The sequence below is a fragment of the Pangasianodon hypophthalmus genome, chromosome 27 (genome assembly GCF_027358585.1).
Source record: "Pangasianodon hypophthalmus isolate fPanHyp1 chromosome 27, fPanHyp1.pri, whole genome shotgun sequence".
Classification (NCBI taxonomy): Eukaryota; Metazoa; Chordata; class Actinopteri; order Siluriformes; family Pangasiidae; genus Pangasianodon; species Pangasianodon hypophthalmus.
In genome coordinates this window covers 17,526,713-17,546,826 of record NC_069736.1, presented here as the reverse complement: position 1 = coordinate 17,546,826, position 20,114 = coordinate 17,526,713, and the positions used below count along the sequence as shown (strand labels likewise).

The window sequence follows — 20,114 nt, the reverse complement described above, 5'->3', positions numbered from 1 at the left end:
AAAACATACTGCTGTAGTACAGTGTATTGTTGTACTTTCTGTGTGTGTGTGTGTGTGTGTGTGTGTGTTAGTCTACATAGTTGATACTTTATAAAGCATACTGCTGTAGTAGTGTATTGTTGTACTTTCTGTGTGTGTGTGTGTGTGTGTGTGTGTGTGTGTTAGTCTACATAGTTGATACTTTATAAAGCATACTGCTGTAGTACAGTGTATTGTTGTACTTTCTGTGTGTGTGTGTGTGTGTGTGTGTGTGTGTTAGTCTACATAGTTGATACTTTATAAAGCATACTGCTGTAGTACAGTGTATTGTTGTACTTTCTGTGTGTGTGTGTGTGTGTGTGTGTGTGTTAGTCTACATAGTTGATACTTTATAAAGCATACTGTTGTAGTACAGTGTATTGTTTTACTTCCTGTGAGTGTGTGTGTGTGTGTGTGTGTTAGTCTACATAGTTGATACTTTATAAAGCATACTGTTGCAGTACAGTGTATTGTTGTACTTTCTGTGTGTGTGTGTGTGTGTGTTAGTCTACATAGTTGATACTTTATAAAGCATACTGCTGTAGTACAGTGTATTGTTGTACTTCCTGTGTGTGTGTGTGTGTGTGTGTGTGTGTGTGTTAGTCTACATAGTTGATACTTTATAAAGCATACTGTTGTAGTACAGTGTATTGTTGTACTTTCTGTGTGTGTGTGTGTGTGTGTGTGTTAGTCTACATAGTTGATACTTTATAAAGCATACTGCTGTAGTACAGTGTATTGTTGTACTTCCTGTGAGTGTGTGTGTGTGTGTGTGTGTGTGTGTTAGTCTACATAGTTGATACTTTATAAAGCATACTGTTGTAGTACAGTGTATTGTTGTACTTTCTGTGTGTGTGTGTGTGTGTGTGTGTTAGTCTACATAGTTGATACTTTATAAATCATACTGTTGTAGTACAGTGTATTGTTGTACTTTCTGTGTGTGTGTGTGTGTGTGTGTGTGTGTGTTAGTCTACATAGTTGATACTTTATAAAGCATACTGCTGTAGTACAGTGTATTGTTGTACTTTCTGTGTGTGTGTGTGTGTGTGTGTGTGTTAGTCTACATAGCTGATACTTTATAAATCATACTGTTGTAGTACAGTGTATTGTTGTACTTTCTGTGTGTGTGTGTGTGTGTGTGTGTGTGTTAATCTACATAGTTGATACTTTATAAAGCATACTGCTGTAGTACAGTGTATTGTACTTTCTGTGTGTGTGTGTGTGTGTGTGTTAGTCTACATAGTTGATACTTTATAGAGCATACTGCTGTAGTACAGTGTATTGTTGTACTTCCTGTGAGTGTTGAATAAGGGGCTTGGAGATACTGGAGGAAGAGGGTAAACCTGTGATTTGCCTTGCAGCCGGAACTACTGTACTGTCAGAGCTGCTGCTCATTAAAATTCTGACCAATCAGAAAGGAGAATTCAAGGAACGACGCAGTTTTGGCCGAACTGTTCCTTTATAATCCAGTAGATGGCGCCAGATCCACTTATTTCTCCCAGCAGCAGAAGGTAAACTTCCTGGTAGTGAAATGGCGACGTGGGGCAGGTTCGGGGCGAGTGTGCGGAACTTTTGCCGGACTTCTTGGAGCCTGGGCGGTAAAGTCGCGCTGAAGCCGGCGGTAGGAGGCGCGGTGTTGGGCTGCCTGGTCGCCGGCGGTGCGCTCCGCTATCACCACACCCCGAGCTGGAAGTGCTTCCACCCCAGTGTGTACGCCAAGGAGACCACGGTAAGGGAAAAGTTTCCATCTGTCCTCGTCCTAAATCCCCCTCTACCACCTGTATAAGTGCACTACACAGGGTGTGAAGTGAACACAAGGCGTGCTACACCCCTACACCCTTCATAGTGCACTCCGTGTGTATTAGTGAGCAGTTTTATTTATGGTGTGAAAATGTTTCAGAAGTGTGACAGACGTGTAAAAACACTCTGAGAGAACAAGGACATAGTGCATTAGCTACTTGTAATGTAGTGAACTATGTGTCCAGCTTAACTCCTCTAAACCACGCCCATGAGCAGTAACGATTCCCTTCGTGTTTACAGTTAAGGGTGGAGCGGTATCACAGTCACGGTATGATCACAGTACACACAACATCACGGTTTTCGGTGTATCGCGAGACTTGGTCACAATATCACGTTTTAAAGCAACAGGGCTACATTGATACGGCTCCTTCCATCACATATCAGCTGTAAAACTTGGTTTTAAACATCGTAGGGCTTTTCATGCTGCGCTTTGCGCTTAACCTTGTTCTAAATCCCGCTTTTAACCCCAGGTAGAGGAACGTTTCACACGTGTAGTTTAGAAGCGGGGTTAGCACCACTTTTTACCTGGGGTTATGAAGCCCTGCTCTGAAGCAGAGTCAGCACCGCTTTTGCTTTTGCAGTGTTAACCCCGTATCGCTGTGCCACACGTGTACACTGTGAAATGATGCTGTATTAGAATATTACGTCTAGATGCTTAGCAACAGACGTTTAATCATAAAAAATGCACACGCAATTTCTCACTGATGCGAAAGCATGAGACGAGACATTATCTAAACCGGTCACACGCTGTATTTATCCAGTCATGGTTGTTGACACCGCAAATAAGAAGGTTAACCCAGGGTTTAGGAGTGTACAGTGTGAAAGGTCAGATTATGAACACACAGGATTAACTGTTAACCCGGGTAAAGTAGGAGCAATGTGAAACATGAAGCAAGATACCCCAGGATAACGTTTACCCGGGGTTTAGAATGACCCAGGGTTAACTAGTTCAAGTGTGAAAAGCCCTGTTTAGTTCTACATTTAGTTGTTTGCTTGTTTACTTTACATTTAAAAGTCTTAGGGACATGCAGAGTAACGCTATAAAGCAAAGATGCCTTCAAAAATAATGCAATTAAACATTTGTGCGTAAAAAAAATATCCACTATTAAAAGCAGTAATACACGAAAGAAAGTCAATATCAAGTGTAACAAGAATTTACTGTTTAAAAATTCATCAGTCGTCTGTCAGGTACACTTTGTGCAGTTTTATTAGCAGGTAATAAGTATTAAATTATAAATAATAATAAAGAATTATTTATTTATTAGCTGTTAAGTTTTTCTGCTCATCTTGGAGAATCTGCCACGGTTCTTCTGGAGACTCTGTGTTGCGTTCTTTGCTTCCATACAAACATTTTCCTGTAAAGTTGAATTTTTTTGTTGGAAAAGTCATGTTTGGAATCTTTTTTTTTATTGACTCAATAATGCAGAAGTCAGAAAATAAACATTTAAGACAAAATCTGATTAAAATTAGGATGTCTGAGGCTTTTGCTCAGTACTCTATGTTCATACTGTTGTTCATAGGACTATTAACGGTGTTAATAATCAAAACCCTACTGTGTGAATCCAGTTTATTTTATAGTTTATAGCGTGGATTTATTGCCTCTGCGCTGTCTCATTCCTGTTACATCGAGAACCGTGATTCTGGATGAACTATATTTTTGTTCCTAATATTACATCTGTACATCTGTGATGAGAAAAACTGATGATAAATCCTACCTGAATTGAAAAATTGATCTAAAATGTTATTGTACACATTTTTGCCATGTATTACGGTATTTACGATATTTATGATTACAATTTTCACGTCATTCAGTTAAGAGTCAGTTAAACATCAAGAAAGCGGCTGTTTTTTAAATGCTGCCAAGTTAACATGGTTGTAATGGGTAATAGGGTTGTGTGTTATAATACGTTTGTGTGTGTGTGTGTGTGTGTGTGTGTGTGTGTGTGTGTGTGTTTGTAATTAAAGGATGATGACACCCCCGTCCCAGCAGTCTCGATGCGGCGTTTGCGCTTCAACCAGTTTGCCTCTGTGATTTATGAGCACGAGCCGTATATGACTCCCAGAGACTTCCTGTACTCCATCATGCTGGAGCATGTGGAACGTGAGACACACACACAGACACACACACACACACACACACACACACACACGTGTATGTATACTGAAATTCATTACTGTGTTCTCTTAGCTAGTTAGCAAACCTGTTTATTAGCATACTAATTGCCTGTCTAGCCAAGAGTGTATACAGTGCAACGGTAATAAACCATACAGGTGTGGCCTGTTATTATATGCACACATACACACACACCCCCCATGTAATAAACACTTACATTGTGCATCTGTCAGGCAGTAATTCTCCTTTAGGGCTGTAATATTGAATCAACCTTTGAACATTATAAAGGTGAATGAGATATTTTGCTTATCTTGAGGAACAGTTTTTTTATGGATTAAAATTATGAACAACACTTAGTGAGTTTAAGCGTAGTGGAGGAGTGCTTGGTCAGTTTATCCTTCACACTGTAGGATGTTTTCTTTAAGGAGAATGCATCAGCTTAATAAAAAAAAATAATAATTTTATTAAATAGACAACTCAAAGTAGTGAATTAAAAGAACAATAAAATCCTTTATGTCCCACACACACATTACGATTTCACAATCTCGATTTAGTGTGTAGTGTATTCATTAGGTTGTGCACATAATTATCTGTTAATTAACAAGATGTGTAAAAAAAAAAAAAAGCAAAACAGTAGAATATGCTGGATCAAGTGCTATTTTATAAGCTGACGAATAATGAGGCTGGAAGCCATATTGTTTTTTTCTCTGATGGCTAAAGCTTGTCTTTTTTTTTTTTCTTGCACAGAGTGTGTTAATTGTTCTCTAGCACTGTTTGTTTACATCAGTGTCAGTTTCAGGTCTAATGGAAAACAGCTCGGGGCTGTAAAAGTGCATCACATTCCACCACACACGCCCTCAAAGCTTTTTACACGCTCAGTCTGGTACAAATCTGTCTCATTGTTCTTCTTTTTTCCATTCAGATAAACTGCATAAGAGGCACCTGTCCAAAGCGGTGAGTGTAAATCTGCTTCATGTTCTCTGTTTGTAAGAAATAATCCATCACTCCCCATCAAATTGTCTGCTTAGAAGGAAAAATAAATACGTCAGTTTGTCGTACATCAAGTTAACGTACTAGACATTTTTTCATATTTTACATTATGTTTGTCCTGGTGTGTAAAAAAAAAAAAAAAAAAAAAAACACCTTCTTGTGCAGTGTAGTTTAGGTTTTGCCCCATTAGTGTGTTCTTTGCTACTGAATCCCTCCAGGGTGTAAAATATCTGTCATTACCTTGACATTCACCTTGAAATTCACATAATGAGCTGTTTTGTTTTTTTTTTTTTCTTTCAACTTTGGTTAGCGCTATCCTAAATTCCAAGCCGTCTGTGGTGTTGCTTTACCACAAGGCGAGACAGAGTGGTGAAGTGAGCATGTTGCAATTAGACTGTTGAAAAAACTGTGACTATCATTATGCAAGTCGCAACATTTGCTAGGGCACAAATGTGTCTCAACACGTTTACAGATGTGCTAATTAAATTAACTCTGGCTTTCTGATAACACGGGATAACTGTGATTGGCTGTTCTACAGGAAGTAGAGAAGATGCTGACGGTGGCTTCTAAAGCCAAGGCAGGAAAAGCTCTGTTCAGAGGAATTGGAGACAATGGTATTCACACACACACACACACACACACGCTCTTGTGCTGTCTTCTTTCCTGTCTTAACTCTCTCTGGTGTGTTTACAGGGCTGATCTCCTACACCGAGTACCTGTTCCTCCTCACCATCCTCACCAGTAAGTTATTAAAGTACTCCACTTCTCGTTCATTTCCACTGACACGATGCCGCTTCCTGATCTCCCATCACTCCACACTCTTACTCTGCCTAACAGCTGCATGTTGGGGTTTAAAACTGAAATTGGCTGATGTTGCAATAAAAACACTAACTAGACAAGTTTAGTGTTTCTTTTGGAGTGAACTGATGTCGTTAATTTTAACAAATCTCAGAATTTCTAACGTGCATATTTGAATAAAATAATTGAGAAATGGTGGCTAGCTGGTTTACGCACATTTGTTGCACATTTGTTATTCCAATTGTTTAATGAAATAAGATGTAAAGTTAGCCATGCTATCTGTAACAGCTAGAGGTCATATTTATATAGCGTCAGAGTTTAGTCTATTTAGCGTACTAGCGAACATGCTATTTTATTAGCTAGCTACTGACTCAGCTACAATAGCACCGTTGAGGTTTTTGCACTTCAAGTTTTCTTGATGATGGAGACTTTTTAGATTGAACAAACATTTAGAATTTGAGGTTAACCTGGATTAGCGAACTTTTAATGATGGCTAATTATCTAAAGCTTGCTAACTGAAGTGAACTGTGTTGTGATTTCAGAGCCACATACAGGATTCGACATCGCTTTCAAAATGCTCGACATCGACGGCAACGAGCAGGTGGACAAAAAGGAGTTTGAGAAGGTGAAGCATTGACTTTTGTACTGTTTAACTTTAATAGCTTGCTTTGTAATAAATAAAAATGACTTGTCATCCCTTTTAAAAGAACAAACCTGTTACATAGTTCTTATATTTTCAATTTGATGTGATATTTTTACTATATTTACTCGCAAGTCCCATTTTGGCTCCACGGTGGTCTGTCTCTGACTTAGCAAGGTCGGAAATGGAAAAGATCCACATGTTCTCAGTCTCCATGGCAACAGTTAAAGCAAAACCAGGGGGTGATTTTTTTTTTTCTCCTCCCCCTCCCATATACCAGAGTGACACTACACATCCTGTCCCTTTAAGAGCCTGATTTAAAGGGAAGCAGCGACGTTATCCTAAGCATTGTTAGCATGTGGAGAACGTGCTGCATGAGCCCCAGCTGTTGGCTTTGATTTCAAAAATAAAGGAAAAATGTAGCATCATGCGCTAGTGTTATTACAACCCTCCTGTTACTGTACATGGTTACTTGGTTATAAGTAAACAAATTGGTTGGAATGTTTACCGTATTTTCTGGACTATAATGCACTCGTTTGGTAAAACTCATTAGCTTTGCATGGCGAAGTTGGATACGGTGTTTATCATTATATAATCTCTAATTTTCTATACTGACTTTGCGTTTTCATCTGAAAAATATGATTTTATGATTTTACTGTAAAAATGAAGGTAGGTAATATCATGCAAAAAAAAAATTCTTTATGCAGAGGTAACAATTTGTGGCATGGTGCAGCTTGTGCTACATTCAATTAAAACATGTAACTCTGCATTTCTAACCTCCAACTAAGAAAAACAGAAGAAAAGCCCTCAAATTAGAATTCCTACTTGGAAAGTCTCATCAACCAAGAGTTCAGCATATGAGGTCATGTCAACATGGCCGCTCTCGCCGTCAACAGTAAATAAAATATCAGTATATTTCTTTGGATCATTCAGCTTAGACACATTAGTTGGTTAAATCAATGACAGTGACCATACAGCTTCTTGTTTTGAAAAGTAAATTCAGCGATCACTAAAGTTAGCTGGTTAGCTTTCATGGAGCTTTCGGCATCCATGTTTTTTCACCACTTTGTTGCTTGAACACAGCAAGCTCAGAAATTATGTAAACCTTTCAGAGTTCAGATTTCCCACTTCCGAGTTAAATCAAATGCAGCATACAGTCCCGAGCATCTCATAGTCCGGAAAATACGTGAGTATTGCTTGGAATGGTGAGGAATGCAGAATTGTGGGTACTGTAGGTAACTGACGCTGCCTTGTCTTTGTTAATGCTGTTCGAGGGATGCTTCAGATGAATGCGAGGTATGTACTCCGGCATGATTACTGGAATCCGAGGAGTTGTGTTGTGTTTATTAAGTAGAGAGTCTGCAACAGGAAGTGGGCTGCCTCAGTCCTGGAGAGCCACAGCACAGTAAAACCTGATAATTAGCTAATGAGTTGATTAATGATAGTGTTCTTGCTCTAACGAGGCCCAATAGAACAGGAAAATGCAAACAGTGCAGCAGCGTGGCCGCAATCAGCCGGGGTTCCCCATCCCTGATCTGCAGACTGAAAAATCTCAAAAACAAATAAAATTTACAAATTGTCTTCTGAATGTAAAATAATCCAGCTTCTTTGTTCCAAAGCTGAAGAAAATCATCAGCCAAAGGAAGGTTGCTAAAGAGGTGGCAGAGGTGAGTTCATGCTTTGTTTATCGTTGTCACTGTTGATTTATCTGTCCAAGTTCTTCCAATAATTTTCAACATGTCAGTCATAATCTAGTGACGGTTCTAATTAAAGGTTATTTCATAACCTTTATGACACAAAGGTATGATATGACATAAAGGTATTGTATGATATGTCAATAAACACTGAAGATTAGACAGCTACATTTTCTTCCTAAACACTGGCATAATTTATGGTTAGTGAAGTATGTTTTCAAAATATATTTAACATATTTAGCTACACATGAATGGATAAAAAACTTGTTGACATGGTTAGGCTTTCTGCAAGATGACATTTATGGAAGGAGTCTCCAGTGTCAGTGCTTTGTAACAGTCAGAGGTAAAACTGTACCTCTAAGTTTTCGGACAGCTTCAGGAGGATTTTACGCTTTGCAGTTTCTCAGTAACAAAATATGACAAGCTGTGTTTTTTTTGGTCTTATTAAAACTTCAAAAATAAGAGTGTTTGGTGAGGGAAGACTGTTTGTTGCTGCTGTAATGTAAGTGAGAACGGAACTAACTTGTTTTTGCCGACATTTCACAACGTTAAATGTGACTATAAATTGGCAAAAAGGTATGACATTGTATTAAAAATTGTATTTATTGACAAAATACTGTCATATAAGAGGAATAAAACACTTACGCACATGCTGTTATAGGGAAATAATCAACTTTGGGGTGGTAACATTAAGTCTGCTTCATCACACCACCCCGTCCATGATTGCTTTCCAATGACAGCATGACACGGAGTGTTTTATTCCTAACATATCGTACAATGGATTATCACCATATGCCTAAACTAACACTCATGCTGTTATCTGTACTACAGAGACTCTGTAAATTGTTTTTGTTTAATGGGATGGTGTCGTATGTAATGTGTGAGATTAGTGAAGTCATCAGCTCATTATCGTAATATCACACTTTATGTCTTCAGACGGCAGCCTCGGAGGAAAGCAACGAGCCCAGCACCACGCTGCAGGCCTTCTTCTTCGGCCGTAAGGGACAAAATAAACTGCAGTACAAAGAGTTTTGCAGGTCTGTCTTCATGGTTGTGCAACTCTCATGTGTCTTTAATGTTTTTTATACAACTAGCTTGCTATTTTTAATTTTACTGCCTTTTCTTAATTATTGAGTTTAATTGATTAGATCATCAAATGCTAGTCTTCTCCATGTATGAAGTCTTTTTTTGCACTGGAGCTCAACAATAAACATGCAACAAACTCCCTCTATTGCTGATTAAACAAAAATAAGTTAAAAACATAATTTTAATTCTTGTACTTTTTCTGCATGCTTTATTATATTTAATATTTAATATTATTATTTTCTTCTTTCTTTCACTGCTATTTGATTTATCTCTTTTACTTGCCTATTTTAGTATTTTTATTTTTGGTTAGCATTTGTTTCTTTCTCTGTTTTTAGTTTTACACTACAAATAGTACATGCGCATAAACGCACAAAAGGTGCTAATATAAATGATGTTGGTGTTGTTGTTGTTGCTGTTGTTGTTATTATTGGTATTATTGTTATTACTATTGACAGTCATATTTCAGCTAAAAATGAAATGCAGTCTTCTCTCTGAATGTAGTCAGTTTAAGGGAATTCATGTAAAATATGCTATTGACCTAAAAATATTAGTACAAATGCTTAAAAGCTATGTGATCTGGTTGTTTTTTGTAGCTGTTACGTGTGTGTGTTTTTGATGGTGTGCAGGTTCATGGAGGATCTGCAAGCAGAGGTGCAGGAGATGGAGTTTCTGCAGTTCTCCAGAGGCATGGACACCATGAGGAGGGAGGACTTTGCTGATTGGCTGCTGCACTACACCAACGAAGAAGACAACACGGAATACTTGGAGAACCTGAGAAAGAGAATACCGACAGGAGAGGTGAGAGGATTTAGTGATGGATGAAGTTACGCTGGCATTGCATGTACTGTTTTCAGTTTGAGGCTAGCCTTCATCTGTGTCTGTCTTCGGCACTGACTTCTGGAGCTCTGAAGCAAAACCCTCATACAGTCTGTTTTCTGAATTCTGTACCTCTCTCTCTGTTAGAGCATCACTTTTGAGGAGTTTAAAGCCTTCTGTCTCTTCACCAACAACCTGGAGGACTTTTCCATCTCGGTGAAGATGATCGCCGAAGCTAACAGACCAATTGGAATGGGTAACACTTCTCACTTTGATATAGCTGCGTAGAGTTTCATGATTAATAAATACGTTATAAGCATGTAATAAATTGGTCATAACAGGTCAGAGAGTTTTACTGACTCACACTTATTACTGTTTTATTGAAGTTGTCTTTCGTAGCGTTTCAAAAGTCTGGCCTTTATAAACTTGGAACAGAAAAATATTGGCAATTTGCAGACCTTCTTTAAAGATCTTAGAACGCAATAACGTTTATAAACGTTCATGGAAATTCATTTAATTCTGTGACGTCATGTTGTCACTAATTAGCAGTACAATCATCAGGTGCACACCATTTTATTCAGAATGCTACATCCGGAAGTGACATAATTGCATTCGAAACCTGTTTGTTACAAGGAAATAATATTGTATCATGATATTTAGACATATTCACGATAACCAATAAAGGCATCTTTGCAGTTGCTAACAAATGTTCAGCCCATTACTATATTTTTCATCATTATCATTATATCATAATGTTATTATATCGCAGGATTGATATCACATTATCATATTGTCCAACCCTACCATTATGTTGCTGTAACACCCAGCATGCTTTGCTTTCTTCTGCTTTCGCTCCACTGCAGCTCAGTTTAAGAGAGCCGTGAAGATCGCCACAGGACAGGAGCTTTCTGAGAATGTTCTGGGCACAGTGTTTCAAATCTTCGACCTTGACGGAGACAACTGCCTCAGCCATGAAGAGTTCATCGCTGTGATGAAGGACAGAATGCTGCGAGGTCTCAGGGTGAGAAATCAAACCTAAACAATCTCATTTATTAAAAATTCAAGGTGCAGACATGTCCCAGTAATCAGTTATACCTTATAAAACATGTACAAAATTATCAGTAGAGGTCATGTGATTTGTATATTCCACTGTATATCGTGTTCTTCTTTGCACTGTTTTAAATCTTTTTAAGTTCTTTCTTTAAATATTTCATATGTTCTCAATTATCTTTTCTTTTGACATGGTGTCTCTCTGTGTGTGCTGACAGGTTCATTCCCAGCAGGGCGTGTCAGGTTTCTGGAAGTGTGTGAAGAAAGAAATGCTAAAAGGAGCTCAGGAAGCTCTCAGTCACAGCAGCAGCCCTTTCTGAAAGGAAACACACCTGTTCCAGGGGCGGGGCTTGTGGCATTAGGGGTGTGGCTATTCAGCCTTGATTATGGTAAAGCAGACAAGCTCAGCTCTCCACCTGAACACGCACCACGCTGGTCTATTACATCCTCCATGGCACTTGGCCACTTTCTCAGCTGACTTTGTCAGTGTTTTATCCATATTAAATTCCACAGTGACCCAATTTCATGATACATTTATATTTGTGTTAACCGAAAAAGTTAGGGAAAGTCACATCACTTTTACTTTTGATGTTCTGAAGAGTGTGTGATACTGAGTGTGTGACGAGTATTATATAGCGAGGAACCAATTATCAGCACATGTCAATCATTTTCTACCAGGATGCTTTATTATTAGGAACGTTCTGACTGAATATCCAAATAAATTCACAGGAATTGTTTTAGTCTAAAATGTTTACAGGGACCCAGCATCTGGTACTAAATTGGGATTATTTATTTAAAAAAAAAAAAAAAAAGTTAGAATTTTGTAAAATTTGACTGATTATGATGAGTTTTGTTGTTCTGGGTCCTACAGGGTGAAGCATTAAGGCACTTTTTACTGCATCATTAATAAACATATCCAGGTTTGGGGCTTTAATTATTTGAGACATTTATATGAAAAAAGAATAGATACTGGTGCCCTATATTTTATTATTCCTCTGTGTGTGTGTGTGTGTGTGTGTGTGTGTGTGTGTGTGTGTGTGTGTGTGTGTGTGTGTCCCACAGAAAAGTCTCCTTTGTTTTGTAATTTACATTGTTAAAATTTCGGTACTCCAATATTCCTAAAATCCTCTTAGGGTGCTTTCACACCTATAAGTCAGTTTCCTGAGTTCGAATCAGAGTGAAATTGATACTTTTGGTTCATTTTCTATTTGATTTGGTTTGTTTTCTCCCTGCACATTCTTTAATGAACCAAAAGGCAAAAGAACATTGGATGAGGAATGTGTAGGGCTGAAAACGCATACATAAAACTCCTTCGTTAATCGGTCAGATATACAACGACAGATAAAAGTAAACTAACCTTTTGCCAAATGTGTGTGTTGATATCATAAAAATGACTCGAGCATGGAGAACACAGAGCCACACTCAATATATTACTAGATAATTGTAGAACTTTTGTAGAACATTTTGTGTTAAAACATCCACCGTTTATTTACTCTTTTTCTTTATCCGTCCAAATCTCCAGAACACGTGACGTTTTCTGCAGCATTTGGCTCCGTCCTTTGGCTCAGTTTTGCTCCTTATGACTCAATTTAGCAGTTCATATCTACAGAAGAATGTCGTCTGCAACCCAAAACACACAGCATGTTTGGTTTACTTCTCATATTTGGGCCGATTCAGGATCAGATCGCTTTCTCACTGCAATGGAACCACGTTAGAGTTCGATTTGAAGCGTACCAAGACCAACACACAGAGATGGCCTCTGTCCGGTTGTTTTGGTCCGCACCTGAGCGTGAGTGCTGTGTTCTCACCTGCATAAATGAACCACACTAAAGAGGAAAAAGCACCAAGGTTCGATTCAAATGGACTAAACACTGCATATATAAAAGCACCCTTAGTTGCAGAGTTTTTCTGTCTTTCTTTCTTTCTTTTTTTTTAAATCACACTAACTAATCTGGTGCAAATGTGAGCAAAAGCCTATTTACCCCATTTTCTTTGTCTTGCACACTGGTGTTAAATAAAAAATAAATAAATATAATGTGAATGTTTCAGAGTGACTTGAGACTACATATAGTAATAATAATAATAATAATAATAATAATAATAATAATAACTGTATGTTTTCTTTCCACTTGTTATTGTTATGGACTGCAGCTAAAAGTGCTTTAGGTAGAAGTGTTCTAAAATATAATTTAAAAAACTAGCTGAAATAAAAATTTAGGGCAGAAATGAAAGTTAAATAATTTATAAAAGACAAACATAAACTTAAATCTACAATATATAATTATTAAAAACAAAATATCTGAATATAATCTAATTTTAAATAATGATATACTTATCTTATTACAGATTTCACTTTTTTTTCATTGTTATTTATTTTAATGAATTGAAAAATATTGAAAAGTTAGTAAGAAAAAAGAAGCAGCAAAAAACTTGTCTAAACTTTTAAATGCAGAAGCGACCGTTCGTGACGTCACACGCTTTCCCGCGCGCTCGCTGCTGATTGGTCGGAAGGTGACGCGCGAGACCAGTGGCGCTCGAGCGCTGAGTGACTGTTTATCTAAAGAAATCAAATTTCACTAACGGGGATAAAATCAAACTGCTAATTTCACTGTGGGGGGGAAAAAGGCGTTTACAGCAGAGTGTTGTAACCTCTAACTGGTATTTTTGTGGTCAGGATAAACTAAAACACGGTCGCGAGCGAGGAAAACATAAAATTTAGACCTTTGTGGTACAGGTATTTATCTTTCTTAACGGCGTTGACGAAGTTCAAGCTAGTGCTAAAATATTTCTGAGGTAAGTTAGTTAGCCAGCTAGCTCAAGGCGTCAGATTTCAGTTTTCTCTCGACACAGTGACTAAAAAACGTCTTCTACTGCACTAAATAGTGTGTCACAATAGCACACAGGCTGAGCTAGACTACTGTTTAGTGCGGGAGGATGCGTTTATGGACAGTGTGTCGACCGAAAACTGACCTCTGAGGCACAGAGCGAGTTCGCTAAACTTACCTCAGAAATCAGACTTTTTTTTTTTTTTTTTTTTTAAAGCTTTAGCTTGAACTTTGTCATCAAAAGAAGGCATAACTGTCCCCCCCAAAAAAAAGAAGAAGAAGAAGAAGAAGAAGAAAAGAACAGAAAGCCACCCCCGCATACTCCCGCACTAGATAGTGTTTCAGAATGGCACTCCAGCTTACCTAGGCTCCTACTGAGTGCGGGCGCGCGCTAGTTTGGGACGCACGCTGAAGCGTCTCAAGTGTCGGAGTCTCGGGCGCGCGCTGCTGTGAATAAGCTAGCTTAGCTTTTCCACAATGAATTTATGAATTTTTCTGTTTAGATCGTGAGGAGGAGAAACGGAGCGTCAAGGTTTGTAGGGTTCAAAACAGAACAAAACAAAACCCGCGACGCAAGACGAGACCTTTTAAATCACCATCTTCCCTCCGGGCTTCGGTGGGAAATGATGGCCGGCGGGGCGCTTCAGCAGACCGGGATAACGGTGACGGTGCTGTCGGCTCAGGAGCAGCAGCAGCAGCAGGTCCCGCGGTCGCCCCCGTCGCCGCCTCCGCCGCCGCCTCCCTCGCACATGGACTCCGAGGCGCTGGATTCCCGAAAAAGACCGCTGGAGACTCCGACTGAGGCGGGAAGCACCAAGCGCACTAACACAGGGGGTAAGAGCGGCGATGCGCTCGGGTTCCTCACGGCACACGGCTTCTTAACACCACCTACTACCGAGAGACCACTTTACTACTACAACAGCAACAACAACAGCAACAAAATTTAAAAATTTTCCGTTAACGGTTGAGCGGTACGAGATTTTACCTCACGCGACCCGAAATGTAACATGTCCTGTGATGTGTTACTAACTGATTTCTGGTTGATTGGAGTCCATACTCTTACTGAATCAACATAATTTCATCATGAGACAAATATTATTAGCAACCTGCTAGCTTCAGTTTGAGGGAGAAAAAAAAAAAAAAAAAAAAAAGTACTAAATAATACTTTTTTTTGTTTATGTTTCCTGTGCTGGCACCAGGGAGGCTACTTTAACCTGGAGGTGTGGATAAAGTATACCTTTACAATGATTTAAGTTACATAAATGAATCTTGAGTACATTTTAAAGTTTTAATGGGATAACAGGATAACTACTTACACATTTCTGAGTAGAAGATGCATACAAGGTAGGGAGGGTGTACGTTTGAGGGTGTACCTCGCTCGCTTGGAGGTACCTCCTCTATGACAAGGAAAGGTAAAGTTTAGTACCAGGTTTTTCAATGCGTAAATGTTATATCACAGTGATGCAGTGTAACAGAGCACCACAAAAAAAATTACGCACCATGAGACTTTGTATAAAATATTATTTTCAGTGTTTACCTTTCTATTTACGTTTCTTTTCAGTAATACATATTTTTGTCTCCTGTGCATGTTACGTTCATCTTCATCTAAAGACAAGACAAAAAAAATCTCAATTTGCAGCTAGTTTAGACAGTCTCTTCTTTTACCTACTCTCTCAGAAAAAAGGGTACTAAACGGTACCTTTTATTGTCACAGGGGTGCTATGTTCATGCATACATACTTTTGTACCTTTAGTGTACATCTTTTACTCAGAAAGATGCCTCTAGTGTGTTTTTAACAATTTACTCTAAAAACTAATTATGGTCCATTTGCGTACCTTAAATATTTTATAACGGTATTTTTAAAGGTGCATACACATTACCAGGTGAATTATACATATCGAAAGTACAAAAGGTGAACCCATGAGGGTACCACCTCAGCGCCAAGGAAAGGTAGAGTTTATTGCTATTTTTTCTGAGAATGTAATTGGATACAAATTAATAAATGCTTAAAAATCTTTGAAATACAGGGATTTTCCCACACAGCACAGTATAAATTTGTATGGTTTTTGACAACACCTCAAAAAAAAAAAAAGAGGAAGGAAAGGTAGTGTAATAGGAAGGCTAGTGCAATGTGTTTACTTTGTATTATTAATATAACACTTTCATAGAAGAGTATTTCAGCTGCACCAGGAATATTTTGATGCAACACCATGTCAGACGGCATCACACGCATTAGACATTAATAACATCATAAAGTGTCAAATTTAATGTGTTTCAGTTGAATATCAACCGAGTGCAGATACGCAGTATCAGATCAACATGTCTGTAAAAGTTTGGACGCATTTCTAAAACGTTTATCTGTACAAGTGTCTTTAAATAGTGAAGAATGAAGGTGTCTTCGCCAGAAAACGTCCAAATAGCTGTCAAAGAAAGTTTCATGTATTATTTAAAATGAGAGAACATGAAAATCAGATTCTCTCTCTCTCTCTCTCTCTCTCTCCCTCTCTCTCTCTCTCACTCTCGCCTTTCGTCACAAGCTGGCCTTCTTTGTAGGGATCGGGCTAAATTGAGCGGAAAATGAATGAAGCGCTTAATGCTCACAGCAGCTGCTGAAGGCGAACCCCATTCACACATGGTAACAAATGCCAGTAACACAAAAGCCTTCCTCCTCCTTCTCGGCCTTTATTAGCAGCTCATTAGGATCCCATAGGCTGTATACAAGTTCTGCTGCGGTAAAGATGAGAAGGTGTAGGAGTATTTGTTCGCTGCTTAACAACGGATGTCCCGTTGACTCAGATTGTTTCTTTTTAATTGTAACGTTTATTTAAACTATATAAAACGCCCAATGTTTCTTTTGTTTATCTGATAATGATCAGTGTAAGCGATATCAATGCAAAATGGACCCTTTCCGATGCTTGGAGATCTTCGTGGTGGCAGAAGTGTTTGTACAAGAATGTAAATAACACATTAACAGTTTGAAATATTATTGCGTCTTTAAAACCTGATTGCAGTTATTACACAGTTGGAGCGACAATTCTGTCCACCGCTTTTTGTTTTTCAAGTTTTAACAGATCTCTTGTTTGGAGAATATTTTACAGTTACAGTTATGGAACCATGGTGGAGTAATGACTCAGTCGTTAAGGCATTGAGCTACTGATCGAAAGGTCATGAGTTCAGATCCTAGTGCTGCCAGTGTTGGGTCCTTGAGCAAAACCCTTAACCCTCAACTGCTCAGTTGTGTCCTGTCTCAATTGTGAGTCACTATGGATAAAAACATCAGCCAAATGAGGAAAAGTAATGTACCCTTAAATTAGCTTGTCTCAGTTTGTTTAGTTTGTTCATGTTCTCTACAATAAAGCAACACATAACATTTTATTAGCTGTGTAATTAACATGCTGTATACATACTAAAGTATCAGATAAAAAGTTTCAGCTTGTGTGCATGTGTAAATATTTTGCTGTTGACCGATAGCCACAGAGCAGCAGCCTGCTGAGGAGACTTTGTGTGTGTGTGTGTGTGTGTGTGTGTGTGTGTGAGTGTAGCAGTGCAGCTGTCCTGTGAACCCGGAGCCATGCTTTTGTGTGATTGTAACAACATCTTTGCAGAAAGTCTAAGAAGAATGTGGCTAATGCAAACACACACACAGATCTGACTGATACCACCCATGGGAAGAATTGTTTAATTCTGAAGAGATTTTAAGTCAAATAATACAGAGAAAGTGTAGCATTTATGACTGCAAATATTATGGTTCTGATTGGTTGTTTAAGTGTCTCAAACATTATAATGAATCAAGTTAGGAAAAAAAAACCCTCTGTACTGGATTTGTCTGGAATGCAGTAGGAATAACCAGAGCATATTGTTTAATTGCTGTAGGACACTAGGCAATATTTTTATCTACTGTATCTGACTGCAGTTTGACAATAGGCAACAAATCAAGGAATTTGTCTGTGACATAACGGCTGAATGTGTTTGCGTTTGCGAAGTTTTGACCCAGTGCTGTGACGATACGGGAAACAACTGGAAACTGAAAACTACTTTTAATGCTTTCTCAGCTAAAACAGTGGTGAGATCACTAACAAATAAGATACAGTTCACTGAAAGGGAAAGGATGTGGGACCATGAATGAATTCTGGTAGCAGTTACTTTCACTTTGTGCCAAATTTATCAGTTTAACTTCAACCTGCGAATTCACAATTCTTGGTCTTGTGAGCCATTTGAAACCAAGTTGCAGGATGGTAAGCTCTTTGGTTGATTAAAAAAATGGAAGAGCTGCTAATTATTAATTAGCAGTCACCCCCAGACTTACTGTTACTTGGTGCATATCTGGAAAAAAAAAAAAAAAAAGCTATCTTGCCTACGGACGTACGCTAAAGGTTTTGTAGTAAATTTCTGCCTTTTCTATCTGCCTGCTGGAATTTTCTTGTTAGCAATGTTAACAGCTCTGGCTCTCTGCGTTTACAGCATGGTCCCTGCACTGTTTAGGAATGTATGGATTTCTAAAATCTGTGGCTTGATGCTTAGTGATTGATATAGAGGGTGGACACTGACTGCAGCTCTCAGTCTGTTATTCTTTTTCCTCTATTCTTGTCCTTCTTTATTCAACCATATTTCATTAAATACTGAGCTAAATTATTAGTAGTGTTGTCAGACTGTTGCTGATAGATAGATAGAGAGATAGATACTTCAGATGTTTAAAGCATAACATCAATTCCATGGGGTTCTGTAGTCCCGAGAGTATAGATGAGCTCTTTTTCTCCACTTCATTGCTGCCATAGCAACTAGCAATGCTAACAGAGATGTTATTAATGTCACGTCCATCGCTGTGGAATTGTCTCACCGCTGCAAAGGAGAAATCCTTCATTCTGATGGTACGAAAGAAACCAATCTTCTTTTGGTGTAGCCGATGTACAGCTGATTGCATCTCATGCAGGAGAGACAGTAATAAGCTCTTGTCATGATGCATGAGGAGGAAAAAAGTGACCCTGTAGGGCTTCTGATTTTAGTGGCTAAATTTGCATGCAGCACATCTTGATCAACTGCAGGCAACAGTACTGCTGTTATTATTGACAAATCATATTTCACTCCTGGCAATCATGTATTTGATGTCTGTAGGAAGTAGGTGGAGATTCCATAAAAAGGGATGCAGTCTCGGGATGGACCTGGAGGATTTTGGAATTTTTACGTTAGTTTTTACTAAAATGTTAAATAAGCACCATATTAATTTTCTGTCTTAACAGTGAATCATGAATAGGTCACTGCATAAATTCTTTCAATAGTGGGAACATGGGCTCTGAAATCTTCTACAACTTTCTCAGGATATCCACAGTAAAATATTTACATATAGAAATATTCATCATATAGTTCTCAGGAAAGTCGTTATTTTCACCTTTACATCTCAGGAGGTGTAAATAGTTCTGTATTTATATATCGAAGGTAAAAAATATATATATACACAAAGCAGTATAAGGATGGCAGTCATGGTGAGCTGCAGAACAAGATTGTCATGATAACATTGCTATGCTGATTGGGCAGGATAAAGATTTTGTTGAATAGATGCCACTGCGCAATCATGCACGAGAGATGAAGAAAAAGACAGAAGGGTAATCAAAACAGATGTGGGTTTGTGCGTCATTTCTTTTAGTCACTGTTTGGTCTTTCAAGTTTTATATTACAGGGTATGTTTAAACTGCTATCTATCTACCTATCTGTCTATCTAGCTATCTGTCTATAGAACTCCATCCGTCGCTCCACGTGATATACTGCACATGAATGTTAAGGAATGCATGGATTTCTAATATCTGTCATGTGACCTTTGATCCTTAATGACCGAGAGAGAACAAGGACACAGATTGTGCACTTTGTCTTTTATCCCCATCCCTTTATTTTTGTTTCTGTCATGCAAATGCATTTCATTGACTAGTGATGCAAATGATCCTGTAGTCATTCAGTTACTAGGCTTACTGAGGCAGATGTGTGTGTATGTATGTATGTATGTATATATACATATACATATACATATACATATACATATACATATATACATACATACTGTGTGTGTATGTGTGTGTATGTGTGTGTTTCATAGCAGATGCAGGCAAAACGGTACATTAATATTTCTAATGGCACTTTTGGCCAGGTTGTTTGTGCCGGTGGGTATCTGTACCTTGGTTTGTTAGATCGCAGGTGCTCAGAGCGTGTGAGAGCATTAGCACGCATGTGTTGTATGTGTGTGTGTGTGTGTGTGTGTGTGTGTGTGTATGTGTGTGAAAGAGAGAGAGAGAGAA

General features: G+C 38.4%; 2 protein-coding genes across 2 annotated transcripts in view; both read left to right on the top strand.

Moving 5' to 3' along the window:
- Nucleotides 1–1,476: 1,476 nt before the first annotated feature.
- micu2 (mitochondrial calcium uptake 2) lies at nt 1,477–12,249 on the top strand. Its single transcript, XM_026921677.3, is given in 13 exon segments — nt 1,477–1,524; nt 1,526–1,747; nt 3,784–3,919; nt 4,854–4,885; nt 5,460–5,535; nt 5,615–5,662; nt 6,262–6,344; nt 7,979–8,026; nt 8,990–9,090; nt 9,766–9,937; nt 10,103–10,211; nt 10,819–10,976; nt 11,224–12,249. Coding segments are annotated over 13 exon segments (1,320 nt in total). The 5' UTR covers nt 1,477–1,491; the 3' UTR covers nt 11,326–12,249.
- Nucleotides 12,250–13,866: 1,617 nt separating this feature from the next.
- The window catches only part of nova1 (NOVA alternative splicing regulator 1), a 32,512-nt gene continuing 26,264 nt past the window's right edge, over nt 13,867–20,114 (top strand). Inside the window, exon 1 of the mRNA XM_026921673.3 lies at nt 13,867–14,664. Coding sequence (XP_026777474.3) covers nt 14,454–14,664 — 211 coding nt within the window. The 5' untranslated portion in view covers nt 13,867–14,453. The remainder of the gene's footprint in view (nt 14,665–20,114) is intronic.